This window comes from Corvus hawaiiensis, chromosome 14 (assembly GCF_020740725.1).
Source record: "Corvus hawaiiensis isolate bCorHaw1 chromosome 14, bCorHaw1.pri.cur, whole genome shotgun sequence".
NCBI lineage: Eukaryota > Metazoa > Chordata > Aves > Passeriformes > Corvidae > Corvus > Corvus hawaiiensis.
Genome location: NC_063226.1, coordinates 13,153,135 through 13,174,641, shown reverse-complemented (window position 1 = coordinate 13,174,641; position 21,507 = coordinate 13,153,135). Strand labels below are relative to the sequence as shown.

The following is a 21,507-nucleotide window of genomic DNA, read 5'->3' as shown; positions in this document are numbered from 1 at the left end:
AAACAAGCCACCCTCCTGAGTCTTTAAATGTCCAAACAGATTCTCTGGAACATCTTAAGGCTGACAGAAGGGAGACAGAACTCTCTGAGCATGCTTTGTGGGGAAACTGAGGCAGGAGAAGGTTTGATTTCTTCCCTCCCCCTCTTCATCCCCCACTCGGCATTGGAAGGGGATTTTTGGGGAAACAATTGGCAAAGGCGTGGTTTTGTGAGGGAAACCATGGGTGAAAAAACAGATTGGGAATACACTGGCGGTAATAGGATATAGGGTAAAAGGGAAAGGTGGGATTAGGAAAGGGAGACTGTGGGGGGGGCTTATAATGGAGATACTGTCTCACATGACTACAATTTTCAGCATATATAACTGCCTTTTACAGAAACACCATCAGGCCCAGTGACCTCTGCTGCTTGTAACCCTTTTCTACCTTGCACAATTTTGAATTCCACCACCTCTCCATCTCCCAAGCTTGGGATGCATTTTTCAGGGTTATTCTTTTTAACAGCAGTTCTATAAACGAATATGTCTTCTTGGTTGTCACATCTTGTTATAAAACCATAATTTTGTTTAACATTATACCATTTTACTATTCCTAAAACCTTAGCTACGGTGTTTTTTTCCTTTTTCCGAGTTGCTGCTGTTTTCTGTCTCGCTGCGTTCTTGCTTTCTCTTTTGCTCGCTCCCGTGTTGGAATTGTCGGAGCTGCTCGTGCCTGCACGCTCTTCCCAGGGTCGTGTTCGGGGCTGCGCGGGCCAGGCCGGGCCGCGCCGCTCAGCTCCCTGCACGCTGTCTCCTCTGCTCTCAGCTGCACTGCCGCTGCCAGGTGCTGCACCCATGTCTCGGACGGGCCCCCGAGCAATGAGTCCCCCGCGCCCTGCTCCAGCGCGCGTTTCAGCTCCGCTCTGCCACCACCGCCGCCAGCCGCCGCCCGCGCATTGCCCCTCTCGGTCGGGCGTTCATGGGGCTCGCTCCACCACGCGCTGTGCGGGGCCAGGCGGGCAAGGCCAGGTCGTACCTCTCCCGCCGCGCCTCGCTCTGCTGCCAACGCTGCAGCTTGTGCCGCTCCGCCCGCACGCGGGAACTGCCTCGCTGCTGCTCGCAGAGCGCTCGGTCCATGTGGCTGAGGCCGCACGGTCCCTGAGGCAGGCTTCCCTTCACCAGTTCACAGCCGACATTACTCAACAGTCTCGGTAATTAAATAATATTCATGAAAATATTCTTCTATTGGCATATATTTTGACTCAGAAATTAACTGTCCAAAAGTCTTTGGTAAGAATTAAATCCCAAGAAACATAGAAAAAGTTCTTAAACAACCATGCCAGGAAGTGTTTCAGTTCCTTTTGAGCTTGAATTAAGCTAAAATTTACAAATCGTTGTTCAAGAATCTTTCCAAGCTTAAGATAAATGTCCATATGCAGCTCTGAGAGCCAAGAGTGTTTCCACAGTTCCTCCATAATTTAGAGAGAATATCCAAACCAAGGCGAGAAGAGGGAGATCTACAGTGGTTTTTTACTCACGAATTTTCTGTCCTTAGGGATCAGTGTCTTGCCAGCATTTCACCACCATTTGTTACAGTGTGGATACTGCAACACGCGTATCGGACAACAAGGCCCGTGAAAAGAAATATATATGGACAGATTCTTGATAGATGTTTCAGAGATGTTTATTTCTCCAGCCGCATGGCCGGGGCTCTGCCAAGGAACTCCTCAATCACGGGACCCGAGGGTCCTTGCCCGCGCAGGGGAACACAAAACAACCAATGGGGAACGAGGCTGCCCAGGGGCAGGGAAACCCCGTGCCTCCCCTCAGGGCCCCTCTCCCAGGGCTGCGTGGCAGGGGGAGGGCCCCAACAGTCTCCTCTTTCCTTTTTTAATTAAGATGAACGTAAATGAACCACTAACTGCAAAACATCATTTAAAGACCATCTTGATCTTCCTAAAATAATAATCCTCTGTGTGTTTCACTGTCTTTTCCTTGTTGTTTCAGATATGCCTGGTAGCCCACATAACCAGTTCACCTTCAGACCGCTGCCACCGCCACCTCCCCCACCGCACGCCTGCACCTGCGCCAGGAAACCGCCTCCTTCAGCCGACTCCCTGCAGAGGAGATCGATGACCACCCGCAGCCAGCCCAGCCCTGCTGCCCCCACGCCCCCCACCAGTACACAAGATTCGGTGCATCTTCATAACAGCTGGGTCTTGAACAGCAACATACCACTGGAAACCAGGTGTGGACCAAGGCTGTGCACAGCGGATCTCAGATGTAGAGAGAAAAAGAAATAAGATAGGGAGGAGGCCTGGCAATTACAGGAGCTGGTGATGGGCAATTACAAGTCTGTCGTTCAGGACATGCCAATGTGTTTTGCTTTGAGGCCATCCCAAGTAGCCACGTGAGGCCTTATTGCCTTGATTCATCTAGATCATTAATACTCAAAAAAGCACATTTTTCAAAGTTTTGAAAGGTAGTCATTTCTTTAAGGTGTGTGGGTTACAGTGGTGTTTTATGGTTGTGTGCAGTCAGGATTTGTGCTTGTGTATTTGTCCTGCCCTCTCACATTCTCCCAGGACCATTTTGTAACCAGCAAATAGAAGTTTGGTTTAATCAGTGTACTTCGGCACTTCTGGAGTCGCAGAGAGTCAGGAGTGGCTGGGGTTTGAAGGGACCTTTGGGGATCATCTAGTCAGGCTGCAGCTTTCCTGTGGATAAGAAAAGACCAGAAATAATACTAAAATAATATTTTCCTCAATACGTATTTAAGTACTTTATTGCATATACAGCCAAAGAATATAATTTGATAATCATTTGGCAATGGAGAAACGATACTGAGCCAGGTGCTGGGCATGGCAAGACTTACCTCTGGGAGCTGAGGAAGGGAGGGTTCAACTTCAGGATCATTCACAATTTACACAAATAATCTACTCCGAAGAACAATTGATAGCAAACACGTTCTGTATTCAGGCAACTTTAATTTCAGTACCCAAAGCTCTGCACAATTTCGTCTGACTTTTTGGCTGTAATAAGCTTTTTTTTTCATTTGTTCCTGATGAGTATTAGCGAATTTGATGACTTGCAACTACAGCTGTGTTTGCTAATTTGATTTTTAAAACAAGATCTTGATTTTCTTCAGTCTTCTTCATTGTGAACTAAGCACCAAGATGTTTTAACTAGGGTTTCCTTTGAGTTTTGCCATTTTAAAGCACAAAAAGTGAAAGAGTTTGTGCAAGTTGTGTTTGGTGAAACAGATAAATTTCTGACATCCACCTAATTGGATCCAGAAAATATAAAGTATTATGCACAGAAATATTTGGGGCTTTTTAACATATATGTCCAAGGCCCAGTTATCACAATTAATCACTGAAATCTAGTTTTTGTTCTTTTATAAGAAGATTGGTTTTATTTTATTACAAAAATAAATCTTAATATACATCTTTAAACACTTGACTGCTGTTCATCAGAAGTGTCAAGTTTTGGTTCTGCTATTAAGTTGGGATTGAAGAATATGCCAATTCATTCTGAAATAAAACTTTCCTTATTTGTCTTAAGGAAAAATATCAAAAAGAATCAAGGAGGATGAAAACTTTTCTGTAAAAGTGAACATAAGCAACATTTTTTCAGCTGGTCCTTCTGGAGCTAGAAGCTTCTGCTTACACAGCCTTTATAAAGATAAATCTTTGTTGTTTCTGGTGTATCAATATCTATGTGTACTTTTTGCTGCAAGAAAGGTGATCTCTGGGTGTTCTGTCCCATTAACTTTTAGTTCTCATCAGTTAACAGTCAGGTAGATCTTTTTAAGCCTCTCTGCATCCCTGTTCACTACATTTCCATCAGACTTCATTGGGGCAAAATACAGTTTATTTTTCTTTTGAGTTCAGTTTAATTTTTCTGGTTTCTTCTTATATTTTGCAGATTTGAAGCTTCTCGTAAAGGACAAATAAAGAAATATATAGCTCTGTCTATAATTATATAAAGGGCTGTGCAGTGAACTAGGAATTCAGACTGGGAAACATGCTATGGGCTACACGTTAGTCATTCACAAAGTCTGGGAATTTTCCACATTCCAACCCTTCAGTGGTTGTTTCAGCTGATTTCATGCCCCCACTGGTTGCTCCCAGCAGCCTGTCACAAAGCTGGCTGAAAGGCTGGATAATCCAAAAGGAAAATCAGTGAGTCTGTTTGCCAGGATGTATCTGCAGTTTGTGTGCAGACAAGTGCTGTAGCAGGGGAACACTGTAATAAAAACATTTGTGCTTACCACTTCCCAGAAGTCTATAGTGCACAGTACAGCCTTACAGAAAATGAAGGGCTTGCAGCTTGTTTTTCCTTCCTTTACCAGGGAATGCTTCTGCTAGAATTGAACTGGCTTTGGCCTAACATCTGGATTCCCTTGCTTTCCTTCTCCATTAATCTTTAGCTGCCCATTAAAAATAATCCTACAAAATAAAGGGAAACATATCAAAGATATGTTTCTGTGCCAAATCTTTAATAATAGCAATCTTGCTAATATCTACATACCTAATATGTCTAAGCAGATTATTTTTTGTTACATTTGGAACATTTGCAATCAAAAAGAAGACTTAGACCGTAATATATTCCCTACTGTAACAACTAGGCAAAAAATCAGAATACACATTTATTCCAACTGCATCTCCTGTTAATCCATAAACAGAACATATGTTTGATGTTTTATCTACTGCCATGGAATACTAGAGAATTTTCAGACAGGAAAAGATTTCCTAGAACTAATCATGGGACTGTAAAACAGTCAGAAATGACAGAAATGAAGCAACTTTATAAGTCTGCTCATAATGATAATATGTCATATTTATGTTAAAGAAAATTCTGTACTTCTGAAAATGTTTGCAGTACTCACATTAAACATGTACTCTTACATAATTAGAGTTTGAAACCCTAGATTAGATGGCAGAGGGCTGCAGTAAAAACATATACTGTGGTGTATGTGTTTGAAAGTTTTCTTGTACAGTAAAACCTGGTTATATTTTTATAGAAAAGGGCAAATCAGAAATTTTGTTTTGTGCTTCATCTAGAGGTGTTACATGCACTGATCTGCAAAGCAGTTTTTTCAGGACCTAGCTTACTAATGCAAGTGTTTAATGATGAGACTGACTTGGAAAGATGAAATTACTTGTTAAGTTCACACCAGCTTTTGTCAAAGCTAAAATTAATCTGTCTGTGTGTCGTTGCCAAGGCCAGTTCTCTAACTCTGGCAGTTATTCTGATTATAAGCAACCCAAATAAAAATAAGAATTAAGAACAGCTTTAAGACTTCAGAGGACTTGTTACCGAACACCTGCTGCTGAAGGAACTGGAGAAGAGCTGTACCTGTAGGAGGCATAGCAGCTCAAACTGGTGACTGTGCTGCAGCCTTCAGCACTGTAATGTGCCCAGAGATGCAAATGCAGGCTCCATCTATGCATGCATGCACAGTTTGGAAAAATAAACATAGCCATTATTAAAATTAGTTATGAACATGCAGTAATTTCATTGTCAGACAGAGAAATAATTTTTAAGCATTGCCAGAAACAAACCACAACCATCTCTCACAACACATAAAAACATGGGAAACACTGATTCTCTTCTTTAGGATAATGTTATTGGGCTCTTACATAAATTGATTTTTTCCCTCTCCCCCAGAATAAAGTACTTGCAATCTATTGCCTATTCCCTTCCTTTCCACTAAAATAATTGTTTTGTCAGGCTTCATAGATACTTTGCTCTAATACTTCAAATCTTGTGATTTACAGTGTAATACATTGTCATTATCTCTGACAACCCCATCTGAACATAACTTACTACTTTTTATGGACTAAGTATTAAACCCTGATAACTCAAAGGAATGTTTTTCATTTACTCCATGCCCTGCTAGTTAACTCGGTATTTGTTTCCATATCTTGCTTTGGGGTTTTTTCTGCTGTTTGCTATTTATTTTCCCACTTCAATCAAACCCCCAAATATGAAGTAAAATCTAGATGTTAAGTAGGGATTTTTACCTGACATTTTTCTTACCCTCCTTATAGTCTGTTATAGTTCCCTCATGGATAAACCATTGGTCACACTTATTCTGAGTTAAGTTTTGACTTAGATTACAAAAGCATTAGAATTTTTAAGTTTTCTGTCTAAATCTCAAAATTTAGCTAATTTTGATTTTGTTTCAAATTGGGGGTTTTAGTCCTGCTTCGTGCGTCAGTATTTAAGATATTTGCTTGTTCCTTCCTTTTTTAAATCAAATTTCGTCCTAGTTCCTCTAGCCTATTTAGCAGTGTTGGCAGTAAGGTTAATGCTGTGCTGAATGGACTGAAATCTCCCTTCACTGCACTGGCAATGAGCCAAGTCCTGTGGAAAAAGACAGCTTAATTTAAGCAATCTTATCACCATGGTAATAGCTCCTCTAAGGGAACAGTGAGGTACCAGACCATAAACCTGAGATTCAATTATCATTAATTTATATAAAACTTTGAAGTACTAGAATAATAAGAGGAGTATTTGGGGTTCAAGGCAGTTTTTATTTTCAGTTACAAAATTCAGCAGTATTTCAAAGTTTGATTATGTCTCTAAACACTTGAATAATTTTGAGAGTTTTGTAGTTCAGGAAGTGTATTTGAATCATCATATAGATGGAATCATTTGTTTCTGTGTTACATAGTTATTTAAGGTGTATGATTAGCTGTGTTTGTTTTCCTGAAAATATCGTGGTTATATTTCTGTTTGGTATAGGGGAGGTCTTTACAACAAACAAGAGATTTATTCTGTACTATGGTTTGGCTTTGTTCTTTTTAAATCAACCTCATAATTATTTTTTCTCTTCAGGAAGTACATTGTTAGCCTTTCAAATCACAGACACTAGTATATAGTCCCTTTCTGTGTAAGCTGGAGTGGTTCTAAAAGCAAAAAATAATTATATAAAAATATATCTAGAAATACACGGTTCAGTGTGAGATCTTGGAAGGTTTGATCTTTCTCCTTAGTCTCTGCATTTTGAGCATCTTGTGGATCTTATGAATCTTGCCTCCAGTGCAGAGACACAGAAAGCACTTTTGTGCCTTGATTTTTTTCCCAGTTCCGTGTTTCCATAGCAAACAGAGCAGCTTTTACAGCTCCCAAGGCAGACAGGTGTTAATGGTCATAAGCCACCAAACAGGGAGACAATTTCTACTTGAGCAATGCAATTCATTGGGAACTTGTTTGCGAATGGAGCCTATTCCTGAGTTAAATGACCAAATTTGAGGCTATTCCAAGAGTAAATGCAGGGGAGGGCTTCCTTTATGATCTTTCCTTCAAATTATGTTGGCCAATATTTGCTGTCATGACATTTCTCTTGTATTTTCTCATTTTCTACCTAATTAAACAATAAATCAACATATATACAGGCTGACCATATTAAAAACAGACACATGGCAAGGGTTTTAAATTCGTTCTGAGTCCCATGTGTTTCCACTGCACAGCAGAAAAGATCTGAAAATATTTCAGTCTTCTGAATTCCAAAAGATAAATTGAAGACTGTAAATACGACCATGAAATTAAAATAAAAGCTTTAAATATGACCTTAAATTTAGAAATGCAAGAATGAAGGTGTCCTTTATGGAAATAAAAATACAAACATTTGTCAGCTACAATGAAGTACAACTGTAATGTCAGCAGCAATGGCTCTTGAGGGTCCTGCTTTTGAGTCGTTTGAGATCTAGTCACTAAGGACAGTAAGGCAATTTAAATTGTTAATACATTCTATTGTATTTTTTCTTTGTGAGAAGCTCGGGTGTGGGCTTCCCTGGAATAGTGGGATAGCATTTGTGTAAGGGTTTTTTATGGAGGCTAAATATGGTAACTTGAACAATCACACTGCAGATGCTCCTTGCTCATTATTTTGAATAATGTGATGGTATATAAAGTTATAACTAGAAGAAAAGCTGTGTTGTGATTTTATGGCCACCAATGAGCAAGCAGCCTTTTAGCTTTCTATGAAATAGTGTTTCCATTTACAAAACCAGAAACAGACTGAATCTAAATTTTGAAAGAGAACAATAAATACAGGTTAATACAAAGGGTCTAGGCTGTGAGGAGGGGTCAGAGACATGAAAACAACTCTACCTTTTCATTTCAAAAAAAATCAGGTATGTATGTGTAATGTTACTGCCCAGAAATTCTCTTATTTTCTGGATAGCTATTTCTAAGAAAGCTGATTTCAAAGACTAAATAGTATTTATGTAGCTAATGTGATACATCTCATATCAAGTAGACTTTGTCTTGTTTGTCACAGTAGCTGTACAGCTTGGATTAGACCATATGCATGTAGGTACTTGGAAGTAGGCTGAAATGCTGGTAACAAAAGTCAATTAGAATATGCATGAATATTCATAGGAGGACATCAGTGGCAAAGAGAACCGAGGGGCAACTACTTCAGTTACTCATTCCTTTCTTTAAGTCATGCTTCCAACCACAGAATATAGGCAATAAAATTACAATATTGGGATTTTTATCCTTCTTGATTCATGGTTTCAAAGTACTCTGCAAATATTATCTACTTTTATGACTTATATAAATATTATTGTAACTGCTATTTTTCATATTTTCCGCAAAATGATCTTAGAATTTGTTGAAGAAAAAAAAAATCGAGCAAGCCACGATCTTACTCCGTCCTTACATCACAAATTTCTGTGCGCATTGGTTCAGTTTTACTCAGCTGTTGTTTGAGTTGGAGTGCTACAGCTAAGTTCTAAGCCACAGAAAAGCACTTTTGAAAATTACTGAATTAATGTAGAGATGTCACCATGTATCAGAGTAACAAAGCCCATACTGGTATATGCAAGAGGAATTTATGTCCTCAGTGTGGTAATTTTTGTTTTGTCTTTTTTTTTTTCATTAAATAGCCAACGAATCCAGAAAGCAGTTGTATTTTGGACAACGGTTTCATTATAGAAGCCGTTCTTGATTGACTTTGGAACCGTCTTGTATTTATATAATTATTGTCCCAGACTTCTGCCAGAGACTTGTAAGTTTAGTCACCTGGTTAACAAGCTTAGCTTGCCTACAGCAACAACTGACAAGTGAGTCAACATCGCATCACTTGTTGTTCAGTACTGAAGCAAAAAGTGACGGATACAGATTCCATTTACATCCACGGTCACAGTGCTCAGTTTTCAGATGCTATGTAAAGAAAACATGAGTGAATAAAGGGAAACAATTCTATGTGAATGATTCAAAAAGCAAGTCCAGCTCAAAGAGGAAATTTTAACGAAGTGGTTCTGTTCCCAAAGACAAATCTCTGGGGGAGTTCAACTTGATTTCAATTATACATGTAAAAATATAATTATAAAATAAATTAGATAAGTAGTTTTCATGGCCATTTCTCCCTTCCTTCACCCTTGACCATCCTTGTTCCCATAGTTCTTGTACACAAAAAGGTAAAACAAAGGCTGTAAAATTATAGGTCAGTTCTACCTATAATTACAAGTCATGTCTAATATTCAAATACAGTTTTCCTGGGTTGGTTTTCAAGATGAGGGTATAGTGTATATGTCTTTGTGGTAAGTGGGTGTCTTGGTTTTTATATATATAATAGCTGTCTTGTTTTTATACTAAATAGTTTATTGAGAGCCATATGGGAGATTTATAAAAAAATATATTCTGATTAGTATGTAAGTTTAGAAGTGTCCTTTCCCCTCCCACTTTGAGTACAGAGTAGAATGGATAGAAAACCAGGAGAGAGCTAATTTCTGCTTCTTACTACTGTCACAGGAAATATTAAGTGACTTAAAATGGGCAGGTACCAATGTCTTCTTTTTAGTGTTTGCCAAAGTAGATGGGCAACCGTATCTGTTCCAAATCCCTTTTGGCTACCATCTCTATATATTTTCTGGCTGTGCCAAAAAACAGAATCCTTCTTATGTTTCATCTGCTATGCCTCTTAAAAATTTCCTCTGCACTTCTGTTGATATCTAAAGAAATTACTTCAATTAAATATCAGTATAGATATACAATTACATACATTATATGCAGCTATAAAATGCAATTGAAAAGAAATTGGGCAACTTAAATGGTTGAACTGAAGTCTTCTTAGGTTTTTCTATCACATAGCTTTGCAGCAATTTGTAATGCTTTAGGTAACTATTTCTTGAATGTGAAACATATACAGGTACAAATGTATTCCTACTTGGTTTATCCAGGAGAAATGCAGACTAATTTTTTGGCCAAAGTATACCAAGATTTGTGTTTCTAACATAGCTGTTGGCTCCCTTTCAAGTCCGCTTTTGTTCTTCATTTTTTCTTCTTACAAACTCATGATTTTTAATGGAAGTGGAAGGAAAACATATTATAGGAACAAATGAAGGTCTGGGCCTACAGATGCTTGGCACAGAGTTAATGCATAGAAAGTTACAGAAGTGATAGCCCTTGACAAAGTTGAGGGACATTTCTACAGTATCAGGATATAAAAATATTTTCTCAGAATTGAATTACAGAATTCTGTGTGGGGTTGATGTGGTTTCTGTAATAGTATTATGTTATTGCCACATGAATTCAGTTGGGATGTTGCTTCAAGCTTTTATAAGACTTAAATTGCTGTTCCAGATAAGAAGCCAAAAGTACATAACGAAATGTCGTGATGGAGAGGCATGTAAAGAAATGAACCTTTTTCTAACCTTCTCGTAGCTAAGAATTCATCATTTGTACGAACTGTGCTCTTGGAGTTATCTGCCATTCCTCCTGAGGTTAAACAAGAGCACCTGGAAGAGCCACGGGAAACTGCTTCTCCACAGAATGAAAGAGGTTCTGCCATCAGCAGGACTAACAGGTTTAGTTTCATGCCTTGTGTCAGCTGAACGTCCCAGCGCACCCCTTCCTTTCGTCTTTACTGGGGATGTCAGTGGCAGTGGAGACGTGGCTCCTCGTCAGCCGTGGTTCCACTTCACTCCACAGTGTGTGCTGTTCTGGGCAGGGGTGGGTGGAGAGGGCACAGACCTCAGTGTAGCAAAAGAACCTCACTGGGGGGTTCGCTGCTTTCATTGCTGCTGTGGAGGGCTTTGGTCCTGGTAGGATCGTTTTCTTCCATTTAACTTCTCTTGAGAGGATTCAAAGTTCAAAAGTTTTACATTTGTAGAAATGAACAGATGGATGAACAGCTAAAGAGACATTGTGGTTACCTCAAAGAGGAAATGCCTTCCAACTGCCTCTTCTACATGTGAAGTTATTACTGAGCTTTAATATTTATTTATGTATTGGAGTTATCAGTGTAATAATATTAAGTGACTTTTATTTCACCAAGAAATGCCTTACAAATTATGTCCTATATTTCTCTTTTTAAGAGAATATTATCATCTTCTTTTATGGATGTTTTTGATGTTTTTGTGATCATTTCGTTTTTCTCCACTTGAAAGGAGTGGTGTTATCAATCATCCTTATAAATGCACTGATTTTTCTTGTGTTCCCAGTTTACCAAAAAAAAACAGGCTTTAGCTTTTCTCTTAGATCAAATATTAAAGCACACATCAGCTGCAGTCGCATCTAAACTTTTGAACTGCAGGTTTTATTATTTTGCTCTTTAAAAAGAGAGCCTGATTTTATAGAATTGATAGCAACAGTTTAGCATGTCCTGACGTCCTTTGGGAACCATGGTATGCTCAGACAGATGAGGAGTCATCTGAGTTTATGAGAACCTAGTCACAGTCTGGCTTTGGAAATTTGTCCTTGTGCCACCAGTGTTTTTCAAATTCTATAGAAATGTCTTTGAGTACTCAATATACTCTTCCAAAAATGGAAGCTGTAAACAATTGGGTTTTTTAAACATTTTCTCAACATTATTTCACTGCTAGCTCAGTTTCAGTGTACCATTGCTTCAGAATCTCAGTTTTATTACAAACTAGAGCAGTGTAAATTCTCCTCTGTGTGAATGGAGTCATTTGTCCAAAAGAGAGTGAGCTGGATCCAGGTTCTGTGCACTCTTCTGCTAATAGAGAAGCACCTCTGCACAGTAGCATTTTATCATCAAGCCCCTGTCATAAATTCCTGTGCAAAAGTATGAAATTATTCTTGGCTATTGATTGCAGGTTGTTAGAGCCTTAATAATAACAATTTTCTGTTCAGCATTTCCTTCCCTTTACCTCTGATACCTTTGAGCTATGCACTGTAAAGGACAATCAATACTGCCAAAATCAAGACTTTTTTTCTGTAAGTTCCAAAATTTAAATGAGAAATTACCAAATAAGTAGGTTTTTGTCATTATGTCTTGAACATGTAAACTGTGTAAAGAACAATTGACTTTTTATATTTGTAATATTTTTATATATATCTATGTGTGTATGTATGTATATATGCACACATACTTCTCATATGTATATGCTTATATCTAATAACATGTCTTATTTTATATGGTGATTCTGCTTCTATTTCCTTGACTATCAATAGGAATTTTGGCATGACATTTTTTCCTGCCAAAAGTCTTAAGTGACTGTGTATCTTGTTAACTGCTGACTGAGAAGTAAAACTTCACATACTTGCAAAAGCTTTCATGTGTGGCAACAAAGCATTGAATCCAGAATAACCAGCTGTGCTCTCATGGCCTGATAGGAAGGAAGCAGGTTTATATAGTCCTGTAAACAGTTATATTACTTGATTTGAATTTATTATTTTACTGTATATGAGTTCATCATTTTTGAACTAAAATATTTAGAGGTAACATTACAATGTGTATATCTACAGCTGTGAAAGTCAGTGGGAAGGAAAACTAGAATGAGTTATCTGATGTACTGCCAGGATGCTGTACTCAGTCAGGGTCAGATGTCCAGTTTTGTCCAAGTGCAGTTCATTTGGGTAATAATCAGGAAGCAGAAGTAACTAATACTCAAATTTCATTCTTGTGGTTTAGTCATAAGACTCGTGATACACAGGCCCTGTAAACTGCAATGCAAGCTAACCTGTATTCTCATTTGCTTTTTTGTGTAACTAAAGGGCTCTTTAAAGGATAAAACTGCTCTGTAATACCTTTTTATTTTCTATAATCTGGCATTTTGAAAACCCTAACCTTTCTTTTAAAATCTTATAATGTAAATACATAATACCATACGCATTACACCGTTTTAGCAATTACCATTTCAGGAACATGTATTTACAATATTCTTAAAGGCAAATGTCACAGTAGAACAATGTTTCATACTCTCGAGTGTTTGAGATTGCGTACATCCCACTGTGTATTCATCAAAGAATTTCTCCCAGCATGGATTGATTGATCCATATATGCTTTCAAAAACTTGTCTTGTGCCCTGCTGAAGGTGTAAAGGCACATTTGCCATTGGGAAGATTCTGGACCATGTCACTTGCTTTCTCAGATCAGACCTCATGGCTTGAGCCAGAGGAACACCAAGATACTCCAAACTCCTTTGGGTGCATGCTGTGGTGTGAGTTTGAGAGGTGCATCTGTCAGAAAAGAGGGCACTGGGGAAGCTTGCTCACTTAGATATAACAAAGGAAAGAAGGACCAAAGAAAACTGGTGTTTCCAAAAGAATATGTGGTTGTTATGGGCAGCCCTGCACTAGCCCTTTTGCCACAATTTTTGAGCACATATCACAGTAAGTTATTGTTTAACATTAAATAACCTTTCATAAATTCTCTTGGAGAGCTCTTGCCAGTCCTGAAAAACCATCCTTCCTCCTATCCAAAAACTACTCTGTACTTCAGCACCAGAGCTTGTTCTGCAAGGCCCATTTTTGTACCTTATTTTTTGTGCTAATGTAAGTCCTTGCTATTTTTTCTTGAAGGCAATCAGTCCTGCAGAGTATGCTGAAATAGGTCTCCAAATGAATTCTTTCTTAGTATGTTTGAGAATCACTGCAGTAGGCAAAAGCATTTGAAGAAAAACTGCTCTCAAAATAGCTCAATTAAGAACAGTAAAGAAATTGTGCTCACCTATATAGTAACTACAGTTCTTCAGAATGGATTATCCTTGTAGATCAGGTGACTAAGTAGTCACTTTTTTTTTTTTAATTTCCTATATTCCATGGTAAAAAATAAATGTTCACAGTGGCACTGGCTTTAGCATTTTTTGGGTATTCCAGGTGAATAAACCGAATAGGTGTGGATGGAGGAGATACTGCTGGCAACAGTTCCCATGTCTCTGTCACACAGGGCACACAGGGGCTGCTCAGCTCGGAGGATCCCAGTACTGAGAAACAACCTTCCCTCAGCATTACTCTGAAACATGGGGAAAATAGTTCATAATTCATTTATATTATGTTGTTTCACTAAAACATTGCTGGACACCTTGTGCTGTGGTTAAAAAACTTGCAGAGGGTATTCAAATACATGTTTTCCCCTGTCTTTGATATTTTCTGTGGCTATATGCAATATTTACTATAAAGTGCTTATGTAGTTCCTTTTGCTTTTTACATCACAGAGTGGTTTTTACATCATTCTTTGTCTTCTCTTTGTAGGCATTTCCTGTTTAAACATGGATCTGGGTCTTCAGCTATCTTCAGTGCAGCCAGTCAGAACTATCCCTTAACATCCAATACTGTTTACTCTCCACCTCCTAGGCCTCTTCCTAGAAGTACCTTTTCCAGACCTGCCTTCACTTTTAACAAACCTTACAGGTGCTGCAACTGGAAGTGCACAGCTCTGAGTGCCACTGCTATCACAGTGACCCTGGCACTGTTGCTCGCCTATGTCATCGGTAAGCCCTGCTTCCTTTCCTCTGCTGAATTCTTCTTTTACTTCCTCTGCCCTGTTGTCTTGCTTGCTTTGCACTAACACAAATCATGTTTTACTAATAATATTTGCCATTGGTGTTTCGTAAATCCTGGTGAACAAAACACTGCATTGGCTAAAGGTTAAACATGGAATTCTCATTAACTTTCTACTCTGTTAACCTTGATGCTGCCTAACAGAGAAAGAAATATTCAAGATTACATGTTTATACTTGCAGAGGACTCCTACTGATTTTAATTGCTGTGATATATTCTTAAACATTTGATTTTCATATTACGCCTTACAACATTATTGCTCTAAAAGAATTATTTGGAGAGACTGGTAATGTTTAATTGTGTTTTGCCTTGCTATCCTTAGTTAATTTCTTGAGTCTCATCACCATATAAGTCTTACACAGTTTTCCTCCTAATTGTTTTATCATTTGCTAGAATGACAGCCAGCTCTAAAAATAGTTTCACACCATGTTGTCTAAGATAGATTTTGTTATCCTTTTATTGAATTTATGTTCAAAAAATAGGTTACACAGTATAAACTTAGTCATTTTGTTAGCAAAATATACTGGACAGGTTTATCAGAGTAGCTAGAAAGGTCTTCCCCAGGTTTGGGTTTTTGTTTTTTTTTGTTGAGGACAGGTATATTGGAGGTGGCTTGAAGTCAATGTGGTTACAATCATACATAGGAGAGCAATTCTATGTGATTTCCTACATAACGTTTAGCCTGAACTTTAATTATTTCATGGGGTTTTCAATCTGAATTGAAAATATTAAAGAACGTGACTGTGGCTTTTGTAAGCATAGGGAAATCTAATTCGTTTTGCTGTCTCACACACACACTTGGACTTTTAGATGGCAGTTCACAGATGGCAGGACCAGAGTATCCCTGATAACCCTATAGCTTGAATGGGAATAATTCCAGGTTTGCCTGAAAGAGTGCAGTTCATGCTTAGTAAAACTTGTCAGAGATACAAGTACAGATACCTCCAAACTGATAAATGGCCACTGATTTTCTGTACTCTCTGAATAAATGTATCTGTGGTGAAAATTATTAAAATTTCAGTAATTTCTTGTTACCCACTGAGGCTTTTTTTGGTCCCATAGTGACAAAGTTTTGATTATTGTCAGCAAGATGCTCATCAGGAGGGATTTTTTCCTAACATTCTCACCTAATGCATATGGGAAAGCAGATTTGAGCATTTCTGGTGCATGATGATTTGAAAGTACCTGAGGATCTCGTAAGCTCCATTAATTGCAGATTTACATAACAGCTGGTGAGCATATGCCCTCAGTTAGGACAGGCTGTATCATTTTTGCAGCCTCATCTGTTTGCTACACATACTATCCCACCCACACCATTTAGATTTTATCTGGATGAAGCACTGCCTTTTTCATCCCTGTTTAGATTTCAGTCTGTCTCTGAAATTTCTGTAACTTCCTAGGGATATACTGCTATATGTCATCAGCCTGAGAAGGCTGGAAGCACTCCTTGTCACCATGAATTAAAAAGCTCTCTGTGACTCTCCTGTAGATGTGTCTGTTTATCATATCTTGGTAACACAAGGGTGTAGCGTGTTTTCTTCATTTAGCCCGAAGCAGACAAAAGGGAGATGTCCTTGCATTTTATAAATTATTACTATTTCTATTTATGTTTTCTATGGAAAAAATATGAATTTTTGTACCTAGAGTTATAAGTCAGGAAACTTTTCAGGATGCCATAATTTGCTCTTGTTTTCCCCAGAAATTTTTCTGTTGCATGAGCTTTCCTGCAGATTCAGGTAGTATTAGTTAGCTTATTCCCAGTGAATATTCCTGCTGCCCATCTCTAGTTGGCTAAATATTTAAATAAATTTATGGTCTCTTCTTACGACTCAGATACTTTAGTTATTCCCCTTTTGCTAGGTTTAAATCATAGCATATAAACTGTTTCAGTTCACTGGCTCTGTAGTCTTGCATATTTGCATATCTTTTCACATGAAAAGTTTAAGTGTGCGTGTTTTAAACGAGTAGTTGAATATCGAAATTCAGACCGTATGTAACACTCTGAAGTTAAAATTCACTCCCCCAAGTGTTTTCTCTTTGCTCACCGTGATTCAGATCCCTCACTCCATCAGGTTTCTTCAAGTCAGAGGAAGTTGTGTCTGAGCAATCACTACAGACATGGGCCCAAATTGTAAAACAAAACTTGTTTTAATTTCAGGACCAAACTTAACCTGTGATCAGCTCAGCAGTTGTTACTGAAAGAATAAGGGAGACTTTTTAAAGCCAAAATTGTTTTCATCATTGTATTTTTTGACACAGCCTGCATCAACTTACCATGACCTACAATTTCAGGCGAAATGAATGTTGATCAAAATTTAATATCAAGCTTTTTCTTCTCCTAATCTAAGAACTTAAATGTTCTTTTTCAAATATTTTTCACTGCCATTAAATGCTTGAGCTAAACATTACTTTTAAAAAGAGGCCCAAATCTCAGCCTCAAGTCAGAACATCTCCAAAGTTTTAGAGACACAAAGCTTATTCCTGATCAAAATTTACAAGTGGATCTTATATTTGTAATGAACTGAGACCTGTGCCAGAGTGCTCTAAGCTGTGATCTCTTTTCAATAACAGGTAAACTAGCAAAATGGTTTCGTTCTTTTGTTTTTCAGCCTTTCCCTCTTATCTGTGAGACTCAATAGCAAAGCTTTTACATAAGAACACGCAATTCTTCTGTATTTTCTCTCCTTTGAACTACTACTCAGTTAAAAAAAAATACTACTTCTCCATTAATCCTCTTTTGGCCTATAATCACTGTGTTTACTATTTGGCCTTTCTGAAATAAATTTGACTATTATATGGACAGTAAGGAAATTAGAGAACACTGTTGATGTTTGTGTAACAGCAGATTTATTGAAAATCTTTATCAAGTAAAACACATATTTTCACTTCAATGGGAGTAATTTCTGTGAATAGATTCTAAAATAATAGTAGTTAGTCCAAAAAAACCTTATTTCATAAAGTGCATGTTTGGTCTTCAAACTGTTGGAGGTGTAATTGTAAATGTGTTGAATTATTTTATATGGAAGAAATTCCTGCTTTCATTTTCTGTTGTCCTGTGTGTTGAGAAATGTAAATCATGTGAATCTGGGGCACAGTTGTTGAATTTGCCCACAAAGTGGGCAGCGACGCAAGTGAGCAGTTGGGACACGCCTCAGGGAGGTGATGTTGGTGCCTCTCACCAATGCATGGGGAGCTACAGCAGCTCCACCAGCAGTTCTTTGGTAAGTTTGACTCTTGCCAAAAAAATTAAAGACTAAATTAAGGAAACATAAGAGAATAAGAAATATAGTATTTCTTCTGTTTTTTTCCAACACCACATCATTTCCTTTAAGCCCAATACAATGGAGGATATGGCTACTCATTTAGTAGTTATTTTTAACCCATTAGTGAGTAGGATTTCTCTTCCATGATACTTTACCATTTTATCAGCAGCTGATTTGGACTTGCAAATCACTGGTTCTATTGATCAAAGGTGCTGAACTCCTACTGTTCCTATTGATTTCAGCAGGTGATGCAAATGTTCAGTGCCTCTGAAAATTGCATCTCATGTTCTTGGATTTAACCATCCCTGACTACAGAATGACTATTTTATATACAAATGAATTCTCAAGTATGAATATGAAGTCGTCCCTATCCTTCATGATACTATCACTATTTATGGGCATGCACTGGAGATGGGTGTTGGGTCTTAAATTATATTCACATGGAGGGTAAGGAAATTAAAGCCTCTGTGCTGACTGACACTGTGACCTGCCATTTCTCACTGTGTACAAGGGAGAGGAGTGATGGTTTCAACATTGAGAAAGGCCAGGCCAAATTTTAAGGACGTGTGTATCTCAGTGCATAGATTTGTAACATTGGTTGCATCACTTTAGGCAATGTATAACAGCAGCAAAAATACGAATTATGCAGAGAAGGCTCAAGGGGAAAATACACTGTTGTACACTGAAGAGTATAATGGTATAGTAAACAGTGCTAGGTGTTTCAGGGTTATGCAAACGTTGTGATACAAATGCATAACCCTGAAATGCCATTGAACTCCTTACTGGAAGAACTCTCACTGAGACAGACATATCAGGATCTCTCAGCTGGGAATTGTGGTGTCTGCTCTCTTGGATCCTGGGTCTTACAGAGGAGCTTGGTACTGTCACAAACCTCTAAGTACTCAGAGGAGACACACTTACTGTCAACCGAGACTAGGTTTTGTTTGTTCCTAAGTCTAAAATATGACTCTGTAATGAAAAATGAAACCATCATCCCTGTAGGAGGATTGCAGGAGAGAGGGATATATTTGTATTTTCAGGTATAAAAATATGTTAGGTGTAAAGAGAAGAGTTCTTGAGAAAGAGGAGAGTGCTGAGAGTTAAGATGGCTGTAACAAATATATGGAAGAAGTCCTCATTTCATTAAGTGCCTTAGATGGTCAAAATAATTTACCACTTTAATGTGGATTTTAAAAAATATTCTGAAGACTGAATCAAATATTAACAGTCTCAAATTCTGAAATCTGTTTACAGCAGAATGAAATAGTATTTTATTTGTAAAATAAGCTTACAGAAGATCACTTGTTCTAAAGGTCAGAATCAGAACTTTGATTCTGGCTCTTACTTGTGTCCAGGTATTTTTCTCATTAATTCACCCTTACTGGAACTGTGACACTGACGCATCTGTGGCTTCATGCCACAGTGAAATCCAGTTTTATAAGCAGGACCTGTTAGCAGTTACAGAAACAAATAATTTTCTGGCAGTGAGAACAGGTGCAGAAAGAGTAGTCAGCTGCTGATACACATTCTATTACAGCTTTTCTGAAGTCTGGGCTTCAGAGGGATGATCTACTGAGATTCTGTAAAACAGCAGAGAAAGCTAAACAAAAGCCTTTAGTGGAGGTCAGCAATTTGGAGAGGCTTCATATTTGCAGGATTTTTGTCCTTTGAAGTTCATCTCGCAGGTAGTAAGTGCTTATTGCACAGGACTTTTCTGACATCTCCTCACTACTGTGTGTCTCTTTTGCACTGGAGCCAAGGCTCTTATTCATATTCTGCCAAACATGTAGCACCGGAGTTGACAAGCTGTGCTTACACAGAAGGTAGATAAGAATAAATTAAATTAGATCATTGGCTTCCTAGCAGATGGTGGGTTAATCCAGTTTACAAAGTGAGTTCTGAAAAAATTACTTGTATCTTTGTGGATATTTACTTGAGTATGCTGTAGCAGTGTGGGGATGAGGTAGTTAGTCTGGAACTGTCAGTTTGTTTAAATGTTGAACAAAATAAGTGATCTGGTCAGTTACTTCAGAGCTAAAGACCCAAGCTTTTGCTCTGAACATGCCCATACTGGTTTCACTTACAGCAGTAACATGAAGAAACAAAAGCCTGCCTCTAAGTAGGGAAAATCCCTTAGGCAGCATGAAGTTACACTCACTTTTCATCTCTTTGCTGAGAGGTTCCATGAAAGAAATTTATGGAAAGGGTAGATGATGTAGGCCTTTAATATTTCTTTTTCTGCAAGAGATCTGTTTTACACCTAATAATGTTTTTTTTACCTAATAAATTAGCTATGAAAAGCTCTGTACTGTGACTAGGATCTTCTGTACTGGAGAGGGAGAGGTCATTTAAAACCACCCTGTACAGCTCCACTGTGTAGCCTGGCCAGGGCAGGGTGGCAGGATGGTGAGAAAGAAATATGCCACATAATCCTGTGGCATCCTCCAGGATCTTCAAATCCACTGACTCCAGATTCCTCCACATTTAGCTTCTGCCATAACATCAATAATGCATGTTAAAAAAAAAAAAAAATCTGTGTCTACTTTTGTGTTAGAATTTAAAAGAAATTTTGAATTAAAAAGGGCTATCTAATAAAATATAAATTAAATATAGGTATGGTAGTATCCATCATGTAAGCCCTATCCCCCAACATTATGTAAAGAGGGTCAAATTTTGCCTTCAGATCAATTTTGCCTCCAGATCACCTCAGTGAAAGCAATGTACAACTCTGCTCATGGCAACGTGCGACTCATAGATTGCAGCGACCAAAGTAATAATGTAATTATTGACATGGGATTATACTGGATGTTCAAGCAAGCCAAGAAAGAATATCTTTTCAGATGAGTGCAGTTCCTACCAGCAGGGAGAATACTGCACTCAGCTGTCAGAGAAGTTTGGTGAGGCCAGCTGATGGAAGTTAGGGGCTGATGCTCCTGCTGACTCACCACAGTTCCTCCTAACAAAAGTGTGAATTTTGCAATGGTGCCAGCTAACAAGCTGTTTCATCTCCATTTGCCTGCTGGTCCTTTGGTATTACCTGAAACTGTAGCAGCTCAGCAGTGACCTTATGCACCCTACTAGTAACTGAAGTATTTTAGGTGCTGCAAAATGCAGGGTATGTGATTGCAGAAATTTTTTTGAATGCCAGCTAGGCAGAGCCAGAGTAGCTTTTGCTTCTTCTGTAATGTAAGTGTAGTCATCAAACCTCAAAGGCTGTTCTGTGTAAACTTGAGCTACATCATATAATGCATCCTTAGTCCTAATGGTGGGTTTCATACTGTTAGTCAGCAGCCAACCCTCAAGGGCACTGCAGTCAAGGTCTCCAGAAGGTTCAGCTCTGAGGAAAGGGCAGAGACATTCATCAGAAAGTGAATGTCCCTCCTTTTTGTCCAGCCCAGTACTAAGTTGGACAGAGTGATGGTATCATCTCCTATTTGTTCTGTGGAGTAGGATCTTACACCTGGGCATTACACATGGGAGATACAGCTGAGAACCTTGCAAA

At 38.4% G+C, this 21,507-nt stretch overlaps 1 protein-coding gene across 7 annotated transcripts in view; it reads left to right on the top strand.

The window, feature by feature from the left end:
* TENM1 (teneurin transmembrane protein 1) overlaps nt 1-21,507 on the top strand; it is an 834,650-nt gene that overhangs the window by 675,390 nt on the left and 137,753 nt on the right. For all 7 annotated transcript variants that reach the window (XM_048318357.1, XM_048318358.1, XM_048318362.1 and 4 more), the window contains 2 exons: nt 1,984-2,224; nt 14,434-14,672. In XM_048318357.1, coding sequence (XP_048174314.1) covers nt 1,984-2,224; nt 14,434-14,672 — 480 coding nt within the window. The remainder of the gene's footprint in view (nt 1-1,983; nt 2,225-14,433; nt 14,673-21,507) is intronic.